Source organism: Lissotriton vulgaris, chromosome 5 (assembly GCF_964263255.1).
Source record: "Lissotriton vulgaris chromosome 5, aLisVul1.2, whole genome shotgun sequence".
NCBI lineage: Eukaryota > Metazoa > Chordata > Amphibia > Caudata > Salamandridae > Lissotriton > Lissotriton vulgaris.
This window is the reverse complement of record NC_141693.1, coordinates 1,048,762,635-1,048,780,550: the sequence shown is the minus strand read 5'-3', so window position 1 is coordinate 1,048,780,550 and position 17,916 is coordinate 1,048,762,635. Positions and strand designations below refer to the sequence as shown.

Sequence of the window (17,916 nt, the reverse complement as noted above, 5' to 3'; positions counted from 1 at the left end):
GGGGAAGCGACGCGGGACGGGCGGGGGAAGCGACGCGGGACGGGCGGGGGAAGCAACGCGGGGCAGGGGGAAGCGACACGGGCCGCGGGAAGCGACACTGGGCCGGGGGTAGGGGGAAGCGACGCGGGGCAGGGGGAAGCGACGCGGGGCCGCGGGGTCGGGGGAAGCGACGCGGGGCCGCGGGGTCGGGGGAAGCGACGCGGGGTCGGGGGAAGCGACGCGGGGTCGGGGGAAGCGACGCGGGGCCGCGGGGTCGGGGGAAGCGACACGGGGCCGCGGGGTAGGGGGAAGCGACGCGGGGCCGCGGGGTAGGGGGAAGCGACGCGGGGCCGCGGGGTAGGGGGAAGCGACGCGGGGTAGGGGGAACCGATGCGGGGCCGCGGGGTAGGGGGAACCGAAGCGGGGCCGCGGGGTAGGGGGAACCGACGCGGGGCCGCGGGGTAGGGGGAACCGACGCGGGGCCGCGGGGTAGGGGGAACCGACGCGGGGCCGCGGGGTAGGGGGAAGCGACGCGGGGCCGCGGGGTAGGGGGAAGGGGGAAGCGACGCGGGGCCGCGGGGAAGGGGGAAGCGACGCGGGGCCGCGGGGTAGGGGGAAGGGGGAAGCGACGCGGGGCCGCGGGGTAGGGGGATGGGGGAAGCGACGCGGGGCCACGGGGATGGGGGAAGCGACGCGGGGCCACAGGAAGCGACGCGGGCCGCGGGGTAGGGGGAAGCGACGCAGGGTAGGGGAAGCGACGCGGGGCCGCGGGGTATGGGGAAGCGACGCGGGGCAGGGGGAAGCGACGCGGGGCAGGGGGAAGCGACGCGGGGCAGGGGGAAGCGACGCTGGGCCGTTGGGTCGGGGGAAGCGACGCGGGGCCGCTGGGTCGGGGGAAGCGACGCTGGGCCGCTGGGTCGGGGGAAGCGACGCGGGGCCGCTGGGTCGGGGGAAGCGACGCGGGGCCGCTGGGTCGGGGGAAGCGACGCGGGGCCGCTGGGTCGGGGGAAGCGACGCGGGGCCGCTGGGTCGGGGGAAGCGACGCGGGGCCGCTGGGTCGGGGGAAGCGACGCGGGGCCGCTGGGTCGGGGGAAGCGACGCGGGGCCGCTGGGTCGGGGGAAGCGACGCGGGGCCGCTGGGTCGGGGGAAGCGACGCGGGGCCGCTGGGTCGGGGGAAGCGACGCGGGGCCGCTGGGTCGGGGGAAGCGACGCGGGGCCGCTGGGTCGGGGGAAGCGACGCGGGGCCGCGGGGTCGGGGGAAGCGACGCGGGGCCGCGGGGTCGGGGGAAGCGACGCGGGGCCGCGGGGTCGGGGGAAGCGACGCGGGGCCGCGGGAAGCAACATGGGGCAGCGAGGTCGGGGGAAGCGACGCGGGGCAGGGGGAAGCGACGCGGCGCGGCCGCGGGGTCGGGGGAAGGGGCGCGCAGCCGCGGGGTCGGGGGAAGCGACGCCCGGCCGCGGGGTCGGGGGAAGCGACGCCCGGCCGCGGGGTCGGGGGAAGCGACGCCCGGCCGCGGGGTCGGGGGAAGCGACGCCCGGCCGCGGGGTCGGGGGAAGCGACGCCCGGCCGCGGGGTCGGGGGAAGCGACGCCCGGCCGCGGGGTCGGGGGAAGGGACGCCCGGCCGCGGGGTCGGGGGAAGCGACGCCCGGCCGCGGGGTCGGGGGAAGCGACGCCCGGCCGCGGGGTCGGGGGAAGCGACGCCCGGCCGCGGGGTCGGGGGAAGCGACGCCCGGCCGCGGGGTCGGGGGAAGCGACGCCCGGCCGCGGGGTCGGGGGAAGCGACGCCCGGCCGCGGGGTCGGGGGAAGCGACGCCCGGCCGCGGGGTCGGGGGAAGCGACGCCCGGCCGCGGGGTCAGGGGAAGCGACGCGCGGGGTCGGGGGAAGCGACGCGCGGGGTCGGGGGAAGCGACGCGCGGGGTCGGGGGAAGCGACGCGCGGGGTCGGGGGAAGCGACGCGCGGGGTCGGGGGAAGCGACGCCCGGCCGCGGGGTCGGGGGAAGCGACGCCCGGCCGCGGGGTCGGGGGAAGCGACGCCCGGCCGCGGGGTCGGGGGAAGCGACGCCCGGCCGCGGGGTCGGGGGAAGCGACGCCCGGCCGCGGGGTCGGGGGAAGCGACGCGCGACGCGCGGGGTCGGGGGAAGCGACGCGCGGGGTCGGGGGAAGCGACGCGCGGGGTCGGGGGAAGCGACGCGCGGGGTCGGGGGAAGCGACGCGCGGGGTCGGGGGAAGCGACGCGCGGGGTCGGGGGAAGCGACGCGCGGGGTCGGGGGAAGCGACGCGCGGGGTCGGGGGAAGCGACGCGCGGGGTCGGGGGAAGCGACGCGCGGGGTCGGGGGAAGCGACGCGCGGGGTCGGGGGAAGCGACGCGCGGGGTCGGGGGAAGCGACGCCCGGTCGGGGGAAGCGACGCGCGGCCGCTGGTAGGGGGAAGCGACGCGCGGGGTCGGGGGAAGCGACGCCCGGTCGGGGGAAGCGACGCGCGGCCGCTGGTAGGGGGAAGCGACGTGCGGCCGCTGGTAGGGGGAAGCGACGCGCGGCAGAACCTAAAAAGTAACACTATTAAAAATAATTATGAAATGTACAATTTCATAATGTATATATTTGCCGCCTTGACCCACACCTGCTAAATATTGTGCAAGGTACCTTCAAGGTGATAGTGCTGGCACTCCGCTGAATTATTTTATGTATATTTGTTAGTAGAATGTAGCTGCAGAAGAAGTAGGAAGTGTGTAAGTGAATAAATTACAAAGCTCCAAGAAAGAACTTACAAGTACAAAGGCACAGCCGTGCTTTCTCACATTTCAGATAGACGTTGTGGTAGGGAGAACAACAAGAAGGATGTATCAAAAGAATTATCAAAACCGGCCAGAGACCGGACTTCAAAAACAAAACTTGAGTAGACCCCAAGATCATGGTCCTAAAGGGCCAGCCATGAGATACATTTTGCAGCCAATCCAGGGAATGTAAACAAGGAACGTTGTTAGCAATCTTTCTCAGTTTCAGGAGCATTTAGGTCATGATACTTTGGCAAATTAAGAGGTGCAATTGCATTACTGAGACCCAGATAAACCATATTGCCATCATTAAGACAATGGAAAAAAACGGTTTGTGTCTATAACTCAGTGCAGAAATGAAAGCAAGGGGAGGATTCAACACAATCAGTGTAGCTGACAGAAGAGGAATTCGGCAATTGTAGACCACTGGCGATTTAAAAACAAAAGAAAAGAAATGTGACTGACCAAAATACAGAGATGTCTTACTATTTATTTGGAAATAGGACTGATGCCCACAGACAACGAGCACAATTTGGAATCCCAGAAAGGTGAGTTGAAAGGGGTCAAACGACTGAGCGAGTAGGTGGATTTAAGCCTGAGGAAACATGGTATAAAGAATGTGCAGCTATCAACCACGAAAGCAGGACCTACATGGGTTTACTCAGCAGGAACTGTTCTTGCATCATGGTGTACTTTTGCTTCGGTTACTGCCGTGCTAGGTAGATGGAGCAGGCACTAAGCTGAGTTTTTTCCTGTGTCTTAAAGACACGTTGCACAGAGTTCAGTGCTGGAGAGTAATGCACCTAATAATCCAAAGATCAGGAGTGAGAAGAATGGAAGGGGGGGGGGGGAATTCCAGTTGCTAAAGTACAGCATCACGAACTGGATCAAGATGACGTCTATGTATACAACACAGGATATTGGTGTGGAGCAGAGCTATGATTTTGCTAAAACTCATATTTTCAACATTGCAACTGACACTTAATTTTGCTCACAAGCATACCATTTGCATCTAAGTCTGGGTTTTGGCATGGTTGCTGTTAACCAGACCTCTTGCTAAAAATGTAAATAGAGCGGACTCTGAATCTACCCCGTTCAACCACAGCTTTCACTGACTAGCTTTGCTCAACCATTGGCTTGAGACTTGTCAATCAAGTCTTGGTTTAGTCCAGTGGATTGATTATCTCTAACCTAATGCTATTAGCTGTGTCGGTGTATCGTTTCATCTCTGCTCAAATGTTTGCAGTGAACTGCATGGGGGACTACGTTATAACTATGGTCCATGTGTTAGCTCAATAAACCTAGAGTTGCTGGTTTAGACAGTGCTTGTCCACATTATTTTTCATGTCTTTCATGGCTCCCACTTCCTCATACTTACCCATTTCTGTACCAGCCCCTAAATGTTTGTAAACTGCTTGCACTTAAAAGTGTTTTGTCGTAAATCTCTAGTAAAGTACAGCAAATAAATAAAAGATGGGTACATAGTTTTCCCCGGATAAATTATAGATACAACAGAAAATTGAAACAAATGAATTGTAAACTATTGTAGAGTTCAGATTAAAGTTCAGTGTGACTTTGGTATGGTGTATAAATGGATGGATAATTTTATTGTCTTGACTAAATAAAAATCAACAATATACAAATTATAAATATACTACTTTAAAAGGTCCATAGGACATAAGAATAAAATGCATGATTTAGTTTAAGAACAACTTTATTCCTGTCAAACAGAAAATTGTGAATACTTGAGTAATTCTAAAGGTAAGCACACTTCAGGTAAAAAAAAATCTGATAAGGCATGCAACCATTCTAGCATTACTACCACTGAATACAAATCTCAGAGCTGAATTTAAGGTCCTTACAACATATTCATTAAATACTGAGCCTAAACATCGATTTTTTAAAAACTAGAGAAAACAGAACAAATGCAAAGCAAGTGTAAGAAAATGTCTTGTACAAGCTTTCATAGATGCCGAATCCCAGAGGTAATGTTGTAGTATTTCACCCAGAACTAAATTCATTAATGGTAAATGTCAGAAAGTGAAGACGTATGAATTTCCTTAATGTTGATCTTGACAAAAAGTGTGACATACAAACAGGAATGGCAAGTGTAATGCTGTTGCTCTCAGTACAAGTTGACCGTTTACTTTTAATAAAATCTTCCCAGTCACTAGGCCATAGCAATTTCATTTGTTTTTCTACATTTATTTCTTTTAAATCTACGTGAGGGTGGTAATGCCCAATGGTCACTAACTTTCAATACAGATAAAGATGTCAATAGAAAATCAGCACATGGATTAAATTAAGCAAAGCTCGCAATTTATATGGAAGCGAATTAGGGCTTTTAAGGAAACACAATCTGATATTATAATTTAAAAAAAGGTCTCCACGCACTTAAGTTTTGCTTTTCTAGATATAATTGCAACCTAATATTAGGTTCTACGTTAGACCGGGTAAGAATAAATAAAGTGTGTAATACAGGGCATTGTGTGATGTCCACCCAACACTGGGGACACCCAGGATACACTATATGGCAAAACATCAACACTGGCACCTGTTTGTCCGAAATAGATGCAAAAATGTTTTTATGGTGGGGGTCTGGAGTCTCAAATCCAATATTCTCAGAACGCTAAAGCAGGGAAGTAAGCCTATTATTTACGGAAGCCAGCTGTTTGGCACAAAGTAAATTATTTTTAAACTTTACTTCTCATTTTTCCCTTATGGCCCTTCCCCACCAACCCCCAACCCCCAACCGAATGCTGCAGACAGAAATGAGAAGTGCTAGTCTCCTGACACTGGAAGTAAGCACCAGTATTTACAGTCCCTACTCTTCTCTTAACCTGCTCCTAGTCACCAGTATTTACTGCAATATCCTTTTTAGGCCTGGGTGGTAAATTCCATTCCACCTGCGTAATTTGCGGAATTTCATATTCCGCGGAGATCGCGAAATTGCCCAAAATTCTGCCATCCGCGACTTCGCGAAATTTTTGGCTTGTTTGCGTTCTCAAAATGCGTGTTCGCAAGATATTTCTCACTGAGCACGCAAACAGCAAATGCGAACAGGAAAAAAGCATCGCGAACAAGCAATTCTGCGTGTTCGCGGAGATTGGCATAACGCGATTACGCAAATTCCTCCCATCCCTAATCCATTTATGCTGTTCGGGGTGGCTTCCACCCCAGAACAAAGTAAACTCCACCATAAGCCTTAGATAGTAGCAGGCAGAGAGCTGGCCTAACATCGATTAACCCTTACAGATAATTGCACTTTTGCACAGATATTTCTAAAGTTGTAAATGCTGTCACTAGTGGCTTCTGTGGGGTCACGTATATCACATTACAATGGTTTAAAAATATGTCAAATGTACGTACCTCTCCAATCCAAAAGGACATCTTATCGATCTTGTAGACTGACACAAAGGTGTCCACGTAGTACAGTAGAAACACATTGTGCAAAATGGAGACGAAGAGTGACAGGGACCCATAAAGCACCGCCGTCGGCAAGTGGAAACAGAACCCCAAGATCCTGAAGCCCATTTCAGCTCCTCCTTGGGCTTTCCCCAAATCGAGATCATCTCCAGTTCAGAAAGAGCATTTCCCGGAAGCTGCTAGCACTCCAGAGGGGTTGGTCCATTGATGGCTACAAGGAGGACAAAAAAGAACAAACATGTATTTTCCCTTTCGAAAATCGTATGCGACTAGCAGAAACAATGTTCGCCGTCTCAGCAGCTGAACTAAAACTATCTGCTCGGATCAGCTTTTTTTCCACTAGTGAGGCCACTTCCTGCTCAGCGATCCCACAGTGCGTCACTCGCCAATGCCAAGCAGCTGGTTTATGAGGAGGTTACAGGATGGCACTTTGGGCGGGACACATTTTAACTGCGTGTGAATCACCATAAACATTGACGTTTATGTTCCTTGCGTGCACTGCTCATAGGTCATCGTTTACAGGTAGTGTTAAACGCCTAGAGTAAGAGCATAAAGAGGTGCTCGCGTTATGGTTTGGTAGTAAAGTTTCAGAAGACAAAAATAGAAACGAGGCACAGCAACATCCTCCCCACATGCTTTCCTTTACTACGTCATCACCACCAGGTCTTTGTCAGGAGCAATGCAAAAAAAGGTTTAATTGTACCACTACACTGGCGTAGTAAAACCACATCACCATAGTGGTGGTGATTCTGATGAAGTTTGGTTGCCAACAGAAAAGATGTATTTTACTCGGTAAAGGCATTTCCCATTAAGCCGGGCAATGTATACGATGCCGTCAATATTCACGCATTTGTGCACATCAGATCTGAATGCCAAAACGACAACATTTCGAAAGCAATGGAAACTGAAACAGCAGTTTGAGTTCCGAAAAATACAAGACCATTCTTTTCTTGGAAAAAATAAACACTTTATTTTAACTTCACGCATCTAGAACGGAAGAAAGGAGTAATGCAGACATTCTAACATTTTTAACACATAAGATATTCCCACAGGCTCACATTGCGCGCTAAAAATAAAGGTATTTGCATGCAGTGGCCACGGAAGCAGGGGTGGGCCCCCTCCATCATATCATGAAGAAAGACCAGCGGTAAAGTGGAACATGCTCATAACACTGCTTCTTGTAGTGTTTTGGTTTCACCACTACTCCAAGCATATCATGGGCATTCCGTTGTCAGGTGTAACCAAATGTAAATAATGAAGAGTTTCATTACAAACATTGCACTTTTAAAACCTATGATGCTCAGCGCGCAAGACGTTTTAGTTATTATACCGACAGGGGTAAGTATTAGATCTATGTGACTTCATGAGACGTTATACATACTCATTGGTGAGTGGTCGAGATAGATCGAGTGACTGACGTGGCTGCTGGGTTTCTGTCTCCGTTTCTCACAGGCCTTAAGCCAGATGACGTCGTCCTGAGGCGATCCTTCTAATCAGCCTTGGTCGAAACGCCGTCCTCTTTTCCCTGGCTCACGTTTCTATTATGATTATATTTATAATGCAATATTGGCTAACATATTTTCTTTCGGATGAGCCTGGGTTGTACAGTGTCTTGTGTTTGCATTTTACATATTGTCACATTCACTTGAGCACTGCGTCGTTTGCACTTTGTATGTAATAAGTACACTGATGATTACGAAGGTTTGTTGCGAACACATCAGCAAAGGAAACCCTTGTCAGACCTCTTATTTTGTGTTAGAATATAGAGAACATTTCTCAATTATATCAGTAACTTCATTAAGTGCGGGAATCACTTATTGACGAGCTAGTCAAATACAGGACAAACAAACCAACACCTCAAAATAAAAGATGGTTTAACTCGGACTGTACAAAGGCCCTTTCGGCCTTAAAAGAAGCTCTTCGGCAGGAATCAAGAGACGCCCAACTAATTTCATCCCGGAGGAAAGTGTATAATGAAACAAGGAAAAATCGAAGGCGTCAGATTAAGAGAGACCTTTGGTGCCAATTACACGAGAGCGCACTAAAAAAGGACAGCACCACTTTTTGGCAGACCATTAGATCACCCTTCTTGGAAAATGATACTGACCCAAACCACCTCGATGTTGCAGTGACAGAGAACGAATGGGTCCTCCACTTCACAAATATTTTCGGCTTGGCATCCGACACACCCCGAACAGAATGCGAGGCCGAAGCAGAAACCCATTTTCTTCCAATTAACTTACGCTTCACAGTTACCGAGGTCAGAAAAGCAATCCAAGCGTCAAAAACTGGCAAGGCTCCCGGCCCAGATGGGGTACCCATGGACTTGTTCTTGCACAACAGTGACTACTGGTCGTTAATAATAACCCGGGTAATGACCGCAGTCGCTCAAGTCGGTCTCCTTCCATCATGGTCATCATCCACCCTCTTGCCAATATTTAAGAAAGGGGACCGCAACGACCCTGCGTGCTACCGGCCGATCTCCCTTCTGGATTCTACGGGTAAAATTGCAGGTCGACTACTCCTGGACCGCTTACAAACTTGGGCCAAGGTAAATAACATCTTCACTGACCTGCAATACGGCTTCCAGAAGGGGCTCGGTACGGTGGAGCAAGCCCTAAACCTGACCCTTCTGGCTGGGAAATACGCCCACGCAAAAGAAGGGAAGATCTATCTAGTCTACGTAGATCTGAGCGCGGCTTTTGACTGCGTTCAGCATTCAAAGCTGTGGGAAATCATGTCGAATCTCGGAGTAGATCCAGAGATACTGGCCTTTCTCAGGGGTCTATACACCAACGCAGAAGGCCGAGTGCGTTATGGCATCGGCGGCGACCTATCACGCCCTTTCAAAATCACACGAGGAGTAAGGCAGGGGTGCGTATTGGCTCCCTTCCTATTCAATCTATACACCAACGGGATTGAAAAAGCAATGTTGGCAGGGAGCCAGGACCTCCCACAAATAGCTCGCCGCCCCATACCCATCCTACTCTACGCCGACGACTCGGTCATCCTGGCCCGAACAGCCAACCAACTTCAGCGACAGCTGGCCAAATACGTGATGTTTATGGACTCATTGGGACTAAAAGTAAATACAAAGAAAACCTTTACAATGTCCATAGGATCCAAACCTGGGAACTCAAAATCCATATACATAAACAACACCAAGCTGGAAAAAACGTCAGTATATCCATATCTGGGTATACTTGTAGACGACTCAATGACCTGGCGAAAAGCCATAGAAGCCAGAAATCTTAATTTTCGTCGAGCAACATCTGCACTCTGTGCCTTCTCCAGAAAACTAGGCAAACCAGCTCCGTCAGAACTCTTAACCCTATACTACGCAAAATGCCACAGTGTGGCAAGTTACGGAGCAGGCATCTGGGGTTATGGGTGCATTAAGCAACTACAGGCAACGGAGAACGCCTTTATTAAATATGTATTGGCCCTTCCCCAAAGCTCCCCGATTTTAGCATCTCATCGAGAGCTAGGGATAGAATTTGTGACAGACACCATACGCTGCCAGCCCCTCATCCTATGGCATCGAATATGGTGCAATCCAGAAAGCCATGTATCACGCGCCCTCATCACAGATTGTCTTAGCCTAGCTCACTGGAGAAAAATCCCCTGGCTCAACTACGTTTTTAAATTCTTCCAAGATCTCAACCGTGAGCAATACTTTTCTGACCCACCTTCAATTGAAGATATATCCAAGAAACAGCTGAAAGAACTGTGTATAGGCCACCTGAGAGAACTTCGTAATCAAGCGGAGATAGTGAAAACACAAAACGAAAAAATCTCCAAACTGCAAACAGAGAAACTGATACAGCCTTACCTCACGTTCTTTCTCTCGAATCATGAAAAGTTCCTATTGACTAGACTCCGGTTTGATCTTTTCTTTCGCCTGGTCTCATTTCCAGAACAGAACAATTGGTCACGGAACATGATTTGTTGTCCTTGTGATGGGGCCTCCAAGCAGTCAACGGTCCATGTCACACTGTTCTGCAAATACTACAGTGTGGCCAGGAAAAAATGGATCCTTCCCCTTCTACGCTTAAGTGGCCATAGAAACACATATCCAGCGCTTGCTTATCTACAGTCACCGGCAAACCCGCATGAAGCCAAAATGACAGTGATCTTTTTAAAAACAGTAATAAGAATCCGACAGAACATTGTTTTATAAATTATAAATTGTAATATGTAAACTTCAGTACAAAAATGATGGTTCTTTTTTTAAATTGTACTTTTTATGATTATGCAAATTTTTATAATCGAATAAAAGTTTATGACTATGACAGTGTGATTCCCACCTACTAAATGATGCCCATGGCACGCAAGGTGAAAGGAAAAATACATGTAATAAACCTCTGCTTCTCACTTTATGAAAATCACACATTTTTTGAAAAGAGAGGCAATCAGTGGAGTCTAAGTTAACAATGTGACTTCTTAACACTACAGAATTTTATAGGGTGAAAATGAGCCAAGATAAGGTGACCTTGGCCCTCGGTAAGAGTGGTCCAGTGTTTGGCGAAATATTTATTGCATCTGATGAATACAATTATTGGAGGTCGTTATTTATTGTGTATGATAAATAGCACCTCTTGCGAGTTTTTTTCTGCTAAATGGGGAATAACTTGCAGATTTTGGGGTTTCTACACCAAAAACCACATGCTCCAGTATTTACTAGACCTTTTAAGCCGCAACATATTGGCAGGTTTGATCTGATAGGCAGTTTTAAATACAAAATTCATGATTTCATTAAGCGTGCAAAGACGAGTTACCACGCAAATCTGAATTTATCGGGCCAATCGTAGCGAGAGCCTTGGTATGATGCACAACAAGCTAGAACCGTTCTGATTTTTAGTGCCATTTCTTAAATAATTGACCTAATCAGAGGAAATTCACACTATTATATCACTAAATCAGTGCTAACCGTGGTATCATAAGAGGTCCAGTGTATATGGTATTTGTAAAATAATATGCTATGTTATGGTGTTTTAGCAGACTTCTGTCCCATTGATATTTTCACTCTTTTTTTAAGTATTGTTCGGTCTGCACAGCAGGTGCATGGATCCAAGAACTACCATAACATTCAAAATATTAAGTGGCTATTAGCAAATACCTGTCTCAAGCCTGACATTAAGTTAGAGAACATTATGAAATCTGTTTTTGAAATTATACTCGAGCAGGAAGCTCAAACACATCCTTTGAAGATAACTATACGCTATAATTGTATTACAGATAAACAGCTGAATATATCAGCATATTAGCATACATTTTGACCCCTCACATTTATACTTATATTGCGACTGGGGATGATAGGAAGATTCCCAGGATTAGGAAGGGTCAATGGCAGTTAAACCAGTCTTCTCATGCAAGTGGACTACATAAACGCCCCACATAACTAGGTATCTATTCTTACTAATGTTCAATGATGCAAGTCTGACCTGTCCTTGATGCGGTGCTAGCATAGCCAACAGCACAGACTGTGCAGAAAAGGGAAGCGAAGGAAAGCAAAGATCAAACAAGCATAGGCACAGCCAATAGGTCCCACCTATGCAAGAGCAACTGGCTTTGCCAATGTGCTTTAGCTATGTTGTACACCAGTAGGAATGCTGTTCAGCATGGCTTAAGGTTAGTGGCATAGAGGAAAGTGGTGTGGAGTGCAGTAGAGTGGAATGGCGCAGAGTGGAGAAGAGTGTCAAGTATTGGAGTGGCATAGAGTGGAGTGACGCAGAGTGGCGTACAGTGGAGTAGAGTGGACTGGTGGAGTACATTGGTGTACAGTTGCAGAGTGCAGTGGCGTAGAAAATAGAGTGGGTTAGAGTTCTGTGGCATACAGTGCAGTGTTATAGAGTAGAGTGGGGCAGAGTGCAGTGGTGTATAGTCGAGTGGGGTGCAGTGCAGTTGAGCTGAGTACAGTGGTGCAAAGTACAGTGCAGTGGCATAGAGGGAAGTACTGCAGAGTGCAGTGGCATGATGCAGAATAGAGTGTAGTAGAGTACAGTGGTGTAGAGTGCTGCTACGTGGAGTACAGTAGAGTAGAGTGCAGTGGCATAGAGAGAAGTGCTGCAGAGTACAGTGCTGTGGTGTGATGTGGCGTAGAGTGCAGTGGCGTAGTGCGTATTGGCATAGAATGCAGTATTGTAGAGTGGGGGTAGAGTTCAGTAGTGTAGAGTACAATAGTGTAGAGTAGGGTGTCAGAGTGGCTTAGAGAGCAGTGGCGTAGAGTTCAGTGGGCAGAGTAGAGAGGCAAAGAGTGCAGTGGCGTAAAATACAGTGGCATAAAGTGCAGTGGTGCGGCGTAGAGTGGCACAGAGTGAATAACATACACACCACTCGATGTACCTTCATATTTCACTATACTAATTCATCACTAATCCGTTATGGGTTACAGAGTCAAGTGCTACTCGTGGAAAAAGCGCTTTGACACCTAGTCAGCGGTAATAAGCGATATATAATTGCAATTAATATACAATACAATTACAATAGAGTGCAGGGGTGAAGAGTGCCGTGTTGTAGAATGTCAGAGTGAAGAACAGTATATTGGCATAGAGAGCAGTGGCATAGAGTGGCGTAGACTACAGTGGTGAAGAGTAGAGTGCGGTGGAGTAGAGTAGATGTTTCAGAGTAGAGTGTAGTGGTGTACACTGGAGTATTGCAGGGTAGAGTGGTGTTGAGTTCAGTGGCGGAGAGTGCAGTGTTGCAGAGTAGAGTTGTAGTGTAGAGTGGCCTAGAGTGCAGTGGCACAGAGTGGTGTAGGGAGCGGTGGTATAAACTACAGTGGTGCAGAGAAGAGTGGCGGGAGAAGAATTCAGTGGTGTAGAGTGCAGTGGCATAGAGTGCAACAGATCAGAGTAGCGTAGAGGTCAGTGGATTAGAGAGCAGTGGTACAAAGTAGAAAAGCATAGATTGCAGTGGTGTAAAGTTGTGCAGAGTAGAGTATAGAATTGAGGGCAGTGGCACAGAGTGGAGTGCTGCAGAGTGCAGTGGCGTAGAGTAAAGTGACAGAGTTCAGTGGCAAAGAGTGAAGTACTGCAGAGTACAAAGCTATAGGGTGCAGTTGTGTAGAGTGAGTGTATGGGCATAGAGTGCAGTGGCATAAAGTAGAGTGGCGTAGACTACAGTGGTGAAGAGTGGAATGCAGTCGTGTAGAGTGCAGGGGCATAGAGTAGATTCTTTCAGAGTAGAGGGAAGTTGTATAGAGTAGAGTGGTAAAGGGTAGAGTGGCGTTGAGTTCAGTGGTGGAGAGTTCAGTGTTGCAGAGTATAGTTGAGTATGGAGAGTTGGGGTGAAAGTTTAGCCAGTGGGGGACTTTGTTATTCAATTGGGTGAATGACTTAGTGGTATTTGTTGGTAAACCTGGTATATTAGATATTACTCCCACATAGGGACGCGCCTCAGAGGGGAATAGAGTACTACAGGAAGGGTGAGTGTTTAGAAATAACCCTCCCATCATCCCTGGATCCCTCGTTCTCTAGCCCCATCTCACTACTACCCCTCTTCAAACATAGCCGAGCGATCCCTGTGACTCATGTCCAGGTAATGGGGGGTAGTGTACATGGCCCCTATTTGAAAAATCACTCCTTATGCACTTACCATACCTGTCCTTTTTTTTACATATATATTTTTATTGGGATTGTGGTATAATAGAAGGACATAAAAATTCATACAATATTACAGAGATGATCATAGCTCACACAATAAAGTTAATATAATTTCACATGATCTGCAATAAAAACCTGAGCAGGGGCGGAATAAAAAGTTAGTGATAAAAAAACATTACAATAGAAAAACATTACAATAGAAAAAGCCCATCCAATCTTACAGCTGTAACTGGGTGGCAAAAAGTGCCCTGATTAAATTCGATTCAGAAAAGGGGGTGGTGATGAACAGAGTGTCTGAATAGAGCAGACCACTCTTACCCAGTCCAAAGATCAGGGCTTGATCCATCACCGTTTTTTAGCTCACTGCACCATCCCAGCTCAGAACCTGGCTACATGCAAATTAGTCTGACCCTGGCCCAGTGCATCATGGGAACAGGGCAGACCAAACTACCAAGCCAATTCTTATACTGGGAAGGAAACAAGCTTCTACTCTGTCCATCACCACCCCCTTTTCTGAATCGTTTTGTCCACCATAAGCGTGGAAGGGTAAGCTCAGACATGAGTCCCTTGATCATTGCACCATCAGGATTCAAGCAAGCCGGGCCGAAGACGGCTGTAATGCCAGAAACCGGTCCCCGGAAGCTTGTTTCCTTCCCAGTAAAAGAATTGGCTTGGTAGTTTGGTCTGCCCTGTTCCCATGATGCACTGGGCCAGGGACAGACTAATTTGCATGTAGCCAGGTTCTGAGCTGGGATGGTGCAGTGAGCTAAAAAAAACGGTGATGGATCAAACCCTGATCTGTTGACTGGGTACGAGTGTTCTGCTTAATTCAGATTCTCTGTCCATCACCACCCCCTTTTCTGAATCGTTTTGTCCACCATAAGCGTGGAAGGGTATGCTCAGACATGAGTCCCTTGCTCATTGCACCATCAGGATTCAAGCAAGCCGGGCCGAAGATGGCTGTAATGCCAGAAACCGGTCCCCGGAAGCTTGTTTCCTTCCCAGTAAAAGAATTGGCTTGGTAGTTTGGTCTGCCCTGTTCCCATGATGCACTGGGCCAGGGACAGACTAATTTGCATGTAGCCAGGTTCTGAGCTGGGATGGTGCAGTGAGCTAAAAAAACGGTGATGGATCAAGCCCTGATCTGTTGACTGGGTATGAGTGTTCTGCTTAATTCAGATACTCTGTCCATCACCACCCCCTTTTCTGAATAGTTTTGTCCACCATAAGCGTGGAAGGGTATGCTCAGACATGAGTCCCTTGCTCATTGCACCATCAGGATTCAAGCAAGCCGGGCCGAAGACGGCTGTAATGCCAGAAACCGGTCCCCGGAAGCTTGTTTCCTTCCCAGTAAAAGAATTGGCTTGGTAGTTTGGTCTGCCCTGTGCCCATGATGCACTGGGCCAGGGACAGACTAATTTGCATGTAGCCAGGTTCTGAGCTGGGATGGTGCAGTGAGATAAAAAAAAACGGTGATGGATCAAGCCCTGATCTGTTGCCTGGGTACGAGTGTTCTGCTTAATTCAGATACTCTGTCCATCACCACCCCATTTTCTGAATCGTTTTGTCCACCATAAGCGTGGAAGGGTATGCTCAGACATGAGTCCCTTGCTCATTGCACCATCAGGATTCAAGCAAGCCGGGCCGAAGACGGCTGTAATGCCAGAAACCGGTCCCCGGAAGCTTGTTTCCTTCCCAGTAAAAGAATTGGCTTGGTAGTTTGGTCTGCCCTGTTCCCATGATGCACTGGGCCAGGGACAGACTAATTTGCATGTAGCCAGGTTCTGAGCTGGGATGGTGCAGTGAGCTAAAAAAACGGTGATGGATCAAGCCCTGATCTGTTGACTGGGTACGAGTGTTCTGCTTAATTCAGATACTCTGTCCATCACCACCCCCTTTTCCGAACTGATTAAATTCGAGACACCTCATACTCTAGCCGCCCTCCAGTTTGTAACCGGAGCCCAGAGGCGTTCATCCATCTCACATTTCCTGATTCCTTTCAATTCATAGAGACATGACTCAATATTATGAATCCCCAACAGTCTGGAGAGCCACATCGGGAAGGACGGGGCAGCCGCATCCTTCCAACCTGCAGAAATCAGGATCCAAAGTACAGCTACTGATATAAAAACTAAAGCCTCTTCATCCTTCCCCAGGCTCAGCTTTGAATCTGTGCCGAGCAACATCAATGTAGGGGATAGATCGATGACATGACCTAGCAGCCCCTCCCAAAATTTCATTATCTCTCTCTTGATAGAATCCAGCCGATTGCAATGAGATAACATATGGACTATATCTGCTTGACCTTCGTTGCATCTGGGGCAGCTATAATTTTCTCTAAATCCCCAAGCAAATAGCTTTGCCGGTGTATGGTACAAATTAAATATTGTTTTAAAATGTTGCGCCCGAAGATTGGAAGCTCTAAATACCTGTTTATTCAATAAGAGTGCCAGGTCCAGATCCAGGACAGGATCCCCCAATTTTGAAGCACAGTTAGATTCCATCTTCTCAATGTCATCCTGAATTCTCTCAACTAAGCAATTATAAACAATCTTGATCTTCTTACAGCCTCTTGCTAATATTTCAACCAAGGGGAAATCGACCGTTGACGGCACCCTGGGTCTTAAAGCCCCCATAGTGCGAGCTATTTGGCCATATAAGAGCCAGTGGCTCCCTGGAATGCCAAATCTGTCCATCAATATCTTGAACCCCAATATCTTATCGCCCTCCAAGATGTCTCCCAAGGTATTGATCCCCATTCCCTTCCAAGCCTGAAAGTTTCTATTGGTTTTCAATTGGGGAAAAACATTGGAGTTGCACAAATGTAGGTAAGGGTTCAATTTTGGGACATTGATCAATCTCAGGATAGATTTCCAGGCCAGCCAATCGGCATACAAAGTCTTTAAACGTACTTTCTTATAGAATCGCCGTTCTATCTCACAAAGCAGAAGACCAGGTGCCTTGCCACCCAAAAACATCCTACAAATCGTGGGCGGGCTCTGTCCATCTACGGCCTCGGTCCCTATGTCGAAGTCAGACTGAACTAAAATAGACATTTGAATCAAGAGGCAGAACCAATGATATAATCTTAAGTTCGGGAGGGCCATCCCTCCCTTTTCCCTAGGAAGCGACATAAGGTCGGTAGAACGCCTAATCCTACCGTATTGCCAAACAAATCTAATAAAGATGGATTCCAACTTTTTCATTATTTTCTCCTCTATTAATGATGGAATGGCACAAAACAGATATAGCACTCTGGGAAACATTAGCATTTTTAGGGCGTTCACCCTTCCTACCAAGGAAAGATGCAACACATCTATTCTCTTGAGTTCTGTTTCAATAGCCTTTATAAGTGGGGGGTAATTCTCCTCAACTATTCTTTCCACCGATGCTTTGATCTTGACTCCTAAATACGTGGCAGAATCCACAAATCTATAATCAGATTTAACAATATTCTTCGAACATACGATCTGCATTTTGGTTTAATTTAATAGGTAACCCGATTCCAAGCCGAAAACTTTGGCTATCTGTCCCAAAATAGGGAGAGCCTGCTCTGGATTGGTGGTAATCACAGCAAGATCATCGGCGTACGCCATATTTTGTTAGAATAGCCGTTATATATCACCGGAGTTATCCCTGGGCATGCTAATATCTCCTGGATAAGAGGGTTGATGTACAGGGCAAAGAGAATAGGGGAGCAAGGGCAGCCCTGGCGCGTCCCTCTCTTGATGTTGATTACCCCCGATTTCTCACCCATAACCATTACCCTTGCTACCGGATCAACGTACATTGCCCTAAGAGCTCCAATAATTTTAGGGCCAAAACCTCTCCCAGCCAAAACATCCCAGAGAAAGCTCCAGGCGACGCGGTCAAAGGCTTTCTCTGCGTCAAGCAGGATCATGGCTATCTCTCCCCCCGCGGCAGCCTGGGCGTCAAATAATGCTACTACCCTATTTATATGGTCTGTTGTTCCCCGACCAGGGACAAACCCATGCTTCCACAGGGATACGAGACTGCCAATGACCCTGCTTAATCTTTTAGCCCAAATTTTGGAATATAGTTTTGTATCTGAATTTATCAGTGTTATAGGGCGGTAAGATCCTGGTTTTTCCATCGGTTCCCCTTCTTAT

The 17,916-nt window shown here is 48.8% G+C and overlaps 1 protein-coding gene across 2 annotated transcripts in view; it reads right to left on the bottom strand.

The window, feature by feature from the left end:
- The window catches only part of SLC68A1 (solute carrier family 68 member 1), a 183,234-nt gene that overhangs the window by 122,722 nt on the left and 42,596 nt on the right, over positions 1-17,916 (bottom strand). Inside the window, exon 2 of one of the 2 annotated variants that reach the window (XM_086922687.1) lies at positions 6,126-6,393. In XM_086922687.1, the coding sequence (XP_086778813.1) occupies positions 6,126-6,290 (165 nt within the window). In that variant the 5' untranslated portion in view covers positions 6,291-6,393. Of the gene's footprint in view, positions 1-6,125; positions 6,563-17,916 lie in introns of those variants that run through there. The other variant, XM_086922688.1, reaches the window with a different exon arrangement.